This window comes from Leptidea sinapis, chromosome 31, assembly GCF_905404315.1.
Source record: "Leptidea sinapis chromosome 31, ilLepSina1.1, whole genome shotgun sequence".
NCBI classification, from domain to species: Eukaryota; Metazoa; Arthropoda; class Insecta; order Lepidoptera; family Pieridae; genus Leptidea; species Leptidea sinapis.
Window position 1 is genome coordinate 8,649,849 of NC_066295.1, and position 10,732 is coordinate 8,660,580.

At 36.6% G+C, this 10,732-nt stretch overlaps 1 protein-coding gene and 1 long non-coding RNA gene across 2 annotated transcripts; one reads left to right on the top strand and one right to left on the bottom strand.

Annotated features, from left to right (window-relative positions):
- Positions 1–1,085: 1,085 nt before the first annotated feature.
- On the bottom strand, positions 1,086–10,732 carry LOC126974083 (cytochrome P450 CYP12A2-like). The gene is made up of 10 exons (XM_050821488.1): positions 10,264–10,732; positions 9,318–9,555; positions 8,372–8,565; positions 7,891–8,089; positions 6,949–7,022; positions 6,767–6,870; positions 5,666–5,835; positions 4,947–5,012; positions 2,565–2,778; positions 1,086–1,249 (listed from the first exon to the last, which is right to left on the bottom strand). Exons 1-10 carry the CDS (start codon positions 10,625–10,627, stop codon positions 1,139–1,141), a joined length of 1,734 nt encoding a protein of 577 aa, XP_050677445.1. The 5' UTR covers positions 10,628–10,732; the 3' UTR covers positions 1,086–1,138.
- On the top strand, positions 6,181–9,044 carry LOC126974160 (uncharacterized). Its single transcript, XR_007731486.1, has 3 exons — positions 6,181–6,279; positions 6,501–6,650; positions 8,707–9,044. It is a non-coding gene; the product is annotated as an uncharacterized LOC126974160 (long non-coding RNA).

The window sequence follows — 10,732 nt, forward strand, 5'->3', positions numbered from 1 at the left end:
GTAACCATTTTTCTGTTTGTTTATGTACCCTAATCTCAAAAATTTAAATGCGGTTTAAAGTTACGTATTGTGCCAAGCTCTTCTTAATATACCTACTTGTTAGTTTTATTCAAATCGGTTCACAAACATGAAAAGGTTAAGTTGAATAAAACGCAGGGGAGCTGGAACTGGCAACATTATTTCCTTGTATGGCCAAACTTATCTGTGACAAAGGTGGACCAGACTGGTTCATCTGTCATCAAATCGGTAACACATTTGGATAGCTCTGTTATACGTTTTTGTGCTGATGAACCCCAAGGACCCATTGTCTCCACCCCAAATTAAACAAATATGTATCGATATGTTAGGTTTTTAAAGTGATAACTCTCACTTCTAGCATTAATACACAAATAAAATTTGAAAAACAAAATTTTATGAACGATTTGTTTTTCAAATTTTATTTTAAGTATCGAGCATATTTCCCCCGCTTTAGATTTTTCGTCAGATTCCGCCGCTGCACCTACGGCCCCAGACGTGTCTTCAATATGAGAGGGCGCTAACGTGTCCACAAAAGTAGCATCCAACAACCAACCAGCGACTTTCCACGACTCCAGCGAAAGTCATGCCATCAGGCCTCTTGGCATCGTTACACGACATACCATACGGCTTTGAAGTAGCAAAGCCTGGACAGATGCCGTCGTTTAATAGCGGCATGGCGGTATTTTTTAATTATTCTGGTTCAAAATATTATTTTATACTATGAATTTTTTGTGAGCTGGAAACTTTAGACCTTAATAATTTGACATGCAATTGTTAAATGGAATTCCGCGTGCTAACATTGCTTGAAGTTAAATTGGCGCTTTGCAAAATTGGTGAGTTGAGGCTAACTCAAGATTTATCGATGTAGCATTTCAGTTAGCAGAACCAGTCTCAGACAAGAGCGAACCGCTCTTTATAACATAAAAATACTAACATACTTTTATAGCAGGTAACGATTTAAATTGTTTACAGTAATTAAACTGAATAAGTTTATTTTATTATTTTATATGTAATAGTAGTCTAGTTGTTACACTATAAAGGTATATGGATAGGAAAAATTAAACCAAGATGTTAAAAACACGTTTAATAAACCTAAAAACAAATGAACAACTAAACAAAGTTATATTCTATCAATGAATCTTATTTTAATAGGTTTGCTAGGCTTCGATATAAATGTTCGTGTAGGCGGTATATCTCCGTAGTGATATTCTAATTTGAACTTCTGTAGCACCTGTAACGATAAGACACGTTTCTGCTCCGTTCAAACTCCACTTTATGATCACATCATTAATCCAAAATATGTGTGCGAATACCTAGTTTTATTTATTATCCCTAATCACGTTTTTAGAACTACCTACCAAATTTGCTATAGAAAAGATGGAGTAACAATTACCTGTTCTATCAAAGAACACATTCACTGCTAGCGTCAATCACGCTACATGGGATAATATGCTTATAAACACGTCAAAGGCACAGTTGTATGTAAAACAAATATGGTGTGTTATAGCAGTATTGTTTTTAGCACTAGGTATACCTATATGTGTATGACCAATGGCACTTGACTCTTCTAGATAGCTATACCAGTAGTCTTAACGACATATACCTACTGCTTAAACAACATATTGTTTTACTTACATACAACTGTGCTCATAGCGTGTTATAAAGCATCTTATCCTATATAGTGGGATTGATGCCTAATCAGAGCTAGCAGTGAATGTGTTCGTTCTTTGATAACATTACCATTATTGTCTCGTCTTATATCGGAAAATCGATTCCTGATTGCTGATTTTGCCGTCATTTTTAAACTCTGCCATTAACAGAGTAAATCATTTTTTAATACTCTAAGCCACCGTTTCGGTCACATTGACTATAGATCTCATCTCTGGTGTGATATATTCCAATAACAGCTATTTATTAGCTATTTGACCGCGTGTAACGCAGACGTAGACAGTTCAAGCAGACTGTCGGGGATCCAGTGCACTGTAAACAGCTAGATCACTTGGCATTACGTAAAGACCTCGCTTCATTGTGCATCTTCTACCGAATTTATTGCGGATGTGTTCGAAAGACCTGTTTTACCTGAAACGTGCCACCGTATTTCATGTTGGCACCACATGGCACAAACTAAGATATCATTCATCAAGGAATTTATGCTACATAGTACCAAATCGTGGCGTGAACTTCCTAAGGCGATGTTTCCAGGGAAAAACCACATAGCACCTACTTTACAAATAAGCACGGACATCTTGCTAAAAGGCCGGTAAATTCCTCTGGTGTAACATCAGAGTGTGGGCGTCGGAGATCACAAAATATCATGTGCTCGTTTGTCCTCTTCCGTAAAAAATGAAGATCTAACATCTGATGTCTCATGGTGACACGAGCATATGGCACAGCAATGTAATGGGAAGGGTGTATCAATTACCATCAGCTGAACGCCCTGCTCGACTCGTCCATTATTATCATAAAAAATCTAAGTATATCTAAGGTACTTTAAGTGTTTGTGATTGCACTAGCAGCAAAGTAAAGGTGCTATTAATGATACTGACCCTTATAGTAAGTAATGACATCATTGTCTCCGCGATATTCTGTCCCAGACAACTTCTAGACCCAAACCCGAACGGTATAGAGGCAAACGCATGGTAGTCCTTAGCACCGATGTTCAGCCATCTCTCAGGCGAGAAATGACTTGCGTTGTCGTAGTTGCCATCCTTTATTGACGAGTCTTGTGTTGACATTATTATGAGGGTTCCTTGTGGAATACTGGAAAAAGATTAAATTTAACATTGCCCAAAATCGATCTAAATCAAACCTAGAATAAGTGACAATACTATTTTAAAAAATTCGCTGCCCGCGGTGCATGCATACATACTATATTATCGATGCACTACTAGGCTATGTGCTGTGTCATTTATCGATAATCGCAAAATTGTTCTCAGAATCAACCGCCTTATCGATAAATGATTCACTTGGCGTCTGTCCCTTGACCATTGCTTTGACTATTAAAAAAGCGCCACTAAAAATGTGCTGAAATTAGTTTAAATATCGGTACTCCCAATTTTAAAATATTATCAAACCTTATATTATTATGTAGGTACTAAAACATCTACTTAATATTTCATAATAATTATTACTGTGTACTATTTTTAAACTATTACCAAAGAATATATAATTTATTAGTACAATTTCTATTACAATTACAAGTCAAAGCTCGCGAGAGTTACACAGACTTCGATTGGTACCCACCGGCGTAAAGAAACCTGGATATACTTCGCTGTTTTTATAAACAGTCACTTAAAAAAACATATTATTTCTTGTTTGAGCTGCAAGGGTAACAACAACCCTTACTTGCATAGAAAGAGGCGAATTTTTTTTATGAAAATGAAGGACGAGACAAGCAGGACGTTCAACTGATGGTAATTGATACGCCCTGCCCAATACAATGCAGTGCCCCTCAATATTATTGAAAAACCCAAAAATTCTGAGCGGCACTACAAATAGATCGTCACCTTGGTGTCACAAGCCTCATTTGCCCAGTAATTGCACTAGCTACGGCGCCCTTCAGACCGAAACACAGTAATGCTTACACATTAATGCTTTACGGCAGAAATAGGTGCCTTTGTGGTACCCATTATCTAGTCGGCATCCGATGCTAAGGAGCTGGTAAAATTGTATTGTAAGTATTGATTGATTCGTTAAATAACTGAGCGAAGTGAACATGTCGCTGTAGGTCGATAGCTATAACAAGCGATCTATTGTTTATTCATGCTCAGTAATATAGCACGATACAGTTGGGAGTGGAAATTACAGAAGGCTATGATTGTAGACTTTGCCTTTGTGATTACTGAAACTTCGACGGTGCTGCAACATGGACGGAATTCAATCAGTACTTTTGAAATAATGAGATGCAGCACGCATCTTGGAGAACGAGAACCAGCAAATAACCGACCCTTGGAATCGCTCTCGAGGCTATGGAGGCAGGTTTCAGAGAGACCAGACGCATGTGAACAGGGCTTAAGTAAAAGAACATACGCCAGCAAAATATTTCCAGAATAAGTTAGCTGTATATTTATGGAGGAGACAAAGGAACATACGGGTCATGTGATAATATGTGATCACCGCAGTTCACTCTTGTAACATCAGCGGTCATCAACAAACGACGCGTTAGGAACCCTATAATTCGTTTCCCTATAAGTTCGTGCTATATATCAGCTTGGTTATAGACAGTCTCTCAAATAAAAATTTAAAGAAATAAGTATTATGTATGTTCATTGTTAGTACATTTATGAAAGTTTAATATACGTTCATAAAAATCGTCACCTTTTTGCTCTTAATATTAATTTTCATTATTTTAACAGTAGATGAAAGGGATTGCTTGTAACTAATTTAAGTAGGCTTCATAAGATAGATAATAGCTTTAAGGGTAAATGTACACATTTTTATAATAAAGTCCCAGCCACTGTTCAGGCATTATCTATAAAAATCAATTTGAATGTTTTATTAAAAATGACTGTCGTAAATCCTACTACTCCACAGCTGAAATATCTAAATGATCGGACAGCCTGGAACTAAATTATGATTATTTTATAGCAATAGGAATGAGAGTACAATATTGTATATTTTTATTAAAAATAATGCTGGGAGAGTTTCTTCTTCGCTCTGAGAGAGAGCGCCATTTGTTTCCGAAGCGGTAGTAGTATCTAGTATATTGGAAATGACATCAAAAATAATTCTAAAGGAATCCATATTGATAAAATAAATGCCTTTATAACTCGAATGCACATATGAATTCGAAAACCGAAAACACAAATACGTGGCGGGCGAGGATCGCACCGGGGGCTCCGTGATGAGAGTCAACGGTTCAACCTATTGCCCAACTACGATTCTTCAGTATTCAGTTAGCTGTATTAAAAAATTGTAATGCAACTTACTTATATCTGTCCAGTGTTATATTTTTAGGAAGAACTCTGGTGAGTAGTGGTATGGGTGGCACGAGTCTGTAAACATAACAGCTGAATGATATCTTCATTTTTTCTTTACAACGTTCGCCATCACAATGATTTTTCGGCATCGATCGAGTAACCATAATATTCAAGGAGTTTGGGTCACAAACTGGAACCGTCCAATCTGCACCTCACACACTTAAGAATACTTGGTGCCCGCCTCTGAATTTATTTATTCTTCATTTCTTTTATGAAAATTCAATTTTAAAATGCATAAGTCAATGCTGTAGGACTGAAGTTGTTAACTCATTTTTTATGGAAGATTTTATGATCATAGCCTGCCACATTCTCTTGCAACACCAGAGGAATCAAAGGCCTTTTAGAAAAGTTTACGCTCTTTTTTTTAAAGGTACCCGTCGACATGTCGAATCGTCGATTGGGAAGCGAGTTATTTGACGGGCCACTATTACCCACGGTCTTGGCCTATGACCAGAATTAAATTCTATGATGACGTATTTCTTCTTTTATTTCACCTGAACAATCACAAGGAAACACCGCACTAGGAAGCTCATTACACAGCTTGGTTGTATGTTAAAGAAAATTCATTGCAAACTGGACTGTGGTGGGGATAATATCCTGATTAGTGGCGTGTCCTGCGAAGATGGAATTCTGCAGCAGGCATCTGGTCAAATGAAACAAAAACTAACCTCAATGTCTCTCTAATGCAGGCCTGCAGGTAAGGTGTATGTTCTCTTATAGCCAGTATATTGTCTACATTGAGGTCTCCGTACATGTGCTCTATTTCTTCATAAAGCTGCCTCTGTGCTTTTTGGTGCTTTGCAACGAAGTATAATAAATAAGAAGTGGCTGATGCGATCTGAAATATTGTAATTATAAAAAAGGCTTCGCAAAATGTACACTATTGTATTGATTCGACTTCATATACTCATGGATTTGGGCATGGTTACGTGAAACCATTATAACTGAGGCGGTTCTACTAAAGTAATTCAGCCTAAAATTAATGCATTGCCTGTAACTATGGCTAGATAGCGATATCATGATATTAAATTTACAAACATGGATAACCAAGATTCGGTGTGATTGTCAATACACAGTATGTACCTACGTGCCTTAAATTACCTATAGATGTGGATGGGTCAAAACGCTAGTTGACCCGATACACGGATAAGACTAAATTATCTTTCTTACAGCAAAGACCACATCCTGTGTCAGTAATGGTTTGGACCAATTATCTGTTCAAGATCGCCGGAATAAGTTTGATGAGAGCAGCGTAAGACCGATCGTCGTGGACATCTTTGGGGTAAGCTTTTATCCTGCAGTTGACTTCGTTCGGGTGAAATGACTAAAAATAATGACGTAAGTATGTTTAATGAAAGTACCCATATCGTATCGTCCTAGAACCCCGCGCAAAGAAGCTTATTTCACCGTTTGGTTGTACCTGGCAGAAAGTTCCTTGAAAAATTTAATTGGTGGAAGTCAGTGGCAATAATCAATTTAAACAGCTTTGAAACAATGTTTCAGATAAATGCGGTAGAAGACACAAATTGAAACGACATCTAAGCTACACAACGCCAAGAGATTAAGGGATTCAGAAGAACTGGAACCCGATATCTCAACCTTATGCTAACATCAAAAGAAATTGGAGAAAATGCATGACGTTTCAGGTTTTAGGTATCCACATTTTTAGTTGTCATTGTCTTTTAAAAAAACTTTTTATACATCACTATGTTTGGTTTATTTTTTCCAAATGCATTCCGTGACTATAAGATGGTAGTACATTTTCTAACCGTATTTACTCCAATGAGGAGCATATCCATAACAATAGTAGAAATGTCCTCAACAGTCAACTTATTATCGCATAACAAAATGGCATCGATTAGGCATGTCGGATCTGTAACAACGTAAAACTCTACTTATTTGTGAACAATAAGATATACTGAATGGAAAATATTATGATGTTAAATCTTACTTGCAGATTTGTCAATATCTTGAATATTATTCTGTATTTCTTTGTTCGCAGCTAAGACATATTTCCCGATCAAACTAAAAAATAAGTTTTAGGTTAATAAAATAAAAGCACAATGATACCTATCTCTAAGGATCCCTGACCCTGTTATATATTATAATAAAAGAATTCATAGTTACAGCTTGGCCACGATGATTTTGAAAGAAATAAGGCTTCGTGATGGAAGATGCACACCAGACTAATTTTAGATTAACGTAAAGGCTGTTGTTGCAATTGTGTCGCGGACATCCCTATAACAGACATTTTTACTTATTTACATATCCTCCGATGTGAAAGGGAGCCCTCGTCACTAAAGAATATGCTGAGTATCCGAGTAAACGAAATCCTTGCGTAAGCTTTTGTCAATACAAAGTTGGAATCGTGTAAGACTTCAATAATTTGAATCTTAAACCGATAGATCTTGGATTTTATTCGCATCATTAAGTACCTACAAAGCATATTTCTTAATCCCCAACATCCATGAACGAGCTCGAAGAGGTACATATATATATGGATTTCCAGTGTCAGAACCCATAAAACAATCAACGTTTTCGTCTGTGGCTACCGTTTGCGTATATCCATAGTCCATCACGTAACTGTAGAGAGTCCACTGTTCCAATGACTCCTAAAAATATATTCTGAACTGTCTTCCAAACCTATCTTTATTCTGAACCGTCCATAAGTCGGGGTCTTGCACGTGTTCCCTTAAGTCGCTGTATATATTTAACGTTTTTCAGTCGTCTACCGTTGCGAACATATATGCTAGGCTAATTAGAATAACAGTAAATTAATTGCATAGATATAAAACTGTGCTGTTGTTTCTCACGGTACCATTAACCTAATAACTTTTATTCTACACTAGTGAGCTAGTGGATAATTATTTTTTAAGTAATTATTTCCACATACTTATCCAGATTCTCGCAATGTTTGGTTAGCTTGAGCCAAACGGGAGTTGGGGTTATCTTCCACCACCTCAGTCCAGACTCACACTTAATAATTGCCTCAGTTGCCTTCTCCAGATTGTGATACATCCACGACATATCACACTGGCTGTTCACAAGCTCAGTGTCTATCATTGTGAATTTCTTCGAGAATATCACGAGACCTAGATGGAATAGATGATTATAATAATAAGGTATCTATGTATTTTGGGTTGTGATAATCGTCGTCGATAAAGTCGATACTTTCAACTCGAACATTTCAAAAGAATCAACTTTGACTATGGCTAGGCCATAGTACCGAATTGGTACCTACTTTTGTATGTGTTGGGGATTGTACTTTCTTGCAAAGTAATTCCGGTTGAACATTATATTTGTTTTTGGATTCCTACCTACAAAAAAGCCTTTACGTACCATAAAAATATCGAAGACAAACAATAAATACATACCCATGCAATCAAAGGCCCATTTGTGTATTTGTTTATAGAAATCCTTGGAAACCTCGTCTTGATAATTGCGCGTGCTGTACACCTTCTGTGTGAATCGGTCACATAGGTCGTAAATGGACTGGGCATGAATAGCACTTGCAGTTTGCAGTGGATCCTTAACTAGACATCGCTGATGAAACCATTCTTGACCCTGACTAAGGAAATAATGGCTATGATATCATCAGATTTTTGCAACATAATATTCACTATTCAGGTGTTTTTATTTACTAAACAAAGTCTGACAATGTTGAATAATTAAGTATGGCAAATATTCAGAGATTTTTTGTACTGGGCAGGAAGGAGATAATAGCAGAAGGCCTGTTGTTTGCCGGATCCGAGCTGTCACTGTGAAAATCGGATAGACAGCCTAAGTAAAGTCTGAACAAAGTCTAAGTACGCTCTATTGATCTCATCCTTAGTGCAAATGCGGAACAAGCTCAATGGTATAATTGCAATCGGCCTGCTCAACTTCTGAACTTCCTAGGAATACAGAGCTCAAAGAACAGTTTTCTGTCTGAATCGTACTTCCGACATAGAGCTCTGAACTGCGGCTTGGACGGCGATGTCACCTCAGCCCTTGACAACAACCGAACAATATCGTGGCTTTATCATTTATAACACTGTTTTAATTAATAAATTCGATATAAAGATCTATCATATTTGCCCAGTAATTTTACTAGCTACGGCGCCCTTCAGACCGAAACACAATAGTGCCTACGCATTACTGCTTCACGGCAGAAAAAGGCGCTGTGGTACCCATAATCTATAGCGGACATCCTGTGCAGAACCTCCCTACTGGTAAAATTGCCTTTAGTCGCTTCTTACCACACCCTTGGGCCTCGGACTTCTCTTGGGGTAGCACAGGGTGTTCATTTCTAGAACGTACACATAATTAAAGTATACATACACTGTGAAAATACCACTGTAGACATGGTTTCTGTGCTCAACCCGATATTTCTCCAATGATTCTATAGTCGACCGAATTGGATGATCCCCCTCCAATGTAAACACTTTCTGAATGTGCTCCGGGTGATTAATAAGGACAATATCCCTGCCCACAGGGCTTACGAAACGGACTACTGGCCCGTACTCGTCAAATAATACTGACAGGTTACCCGTGGATTTTCTGTTTCTCATATATGTACCTGAAAAAAATTGTAGATAGAAAAAAAATGATTTTTTGGTAATTGGACATTTTACATTTTATAAGTGATTCATATTTGCACATTAAAAAGTACACTCACGATTCAAAAGAACAACTTACTTCTACATAACCAGTTATATTTTTAACTCAAAAATAATATAAAAATCAAAAACATACACCTGTGAATTACCATTTTCCACCACTTCGAAAGAGTTGAGCTTTAATTTATTTCAGGAAAATCAATAGTTGATACAATTTTTATAGATGCTTAAATAGTAACAGACAGCCAAACACAAGCTTTCACTAATAGAAGTAGGTTGTATATAATATGGTAAGTAATGGTACAATAACACTATTTTTCGGCTCAAGTTCATGCCAATAAAGGTACTTTAAAAAGATTTAATAACAAAAAAAAAATACATAATTAAAAAGTTGAAGATTATGCACTGTCTTGACTTGGAAATATCTAATAATCTACAACATCATTCACTGCAGTACACGCTCCCCCACCATATTTAACATTTGCATTTTACAATTTAATCAAAAGAAGTGGCAGAAAGAAGAAGAAATATCCCGAGCTCTAGGCAATGAAACATTTATCTTAATTTATTATTATTATATTGGAAATTTTATCCCCTACGTTTTTTGGTTTTCAATTATCAGTTATATCGGTATTATATGTTAAATTAAAAATATCTTAAAGACATACCCACGTTGAGGCCAAAGGTAATAAGTCTTGTAGTAATTTGAGTTCCAATCTGTGATAGATAATATCTAGCTATGGACAGATATTTTAATGATTTTGGACCAGGTACGTCGTCAAATGGCAAAACTATCGGCTCCTTCTTATTTAAAATCATTGGAACTACTCTTTGGGTTGGTAAAGTAATAACTGGTTTCTCGACGCTTTTAGCTCTGCTAGGTAAACTAGAATCTTTTGGTTGTTCAGAAACATTAATTTCCAAGGTTTTAGGTGTTTGAAGTTTTACCACTGATGATTTTAACATTCTTCCACAATATTTATTATATACACCTTTCGAAGGGTAGAGTAACCTTATTCTGTTTACTAACATTTTTGTATTATATGTAGTATTAAATTAACACGGAGCCGTATCTTAAGCCGTTCTAGTGTGTTTTTTTCATAAATTTATTAATACTACAGCAAAAATCACATAATA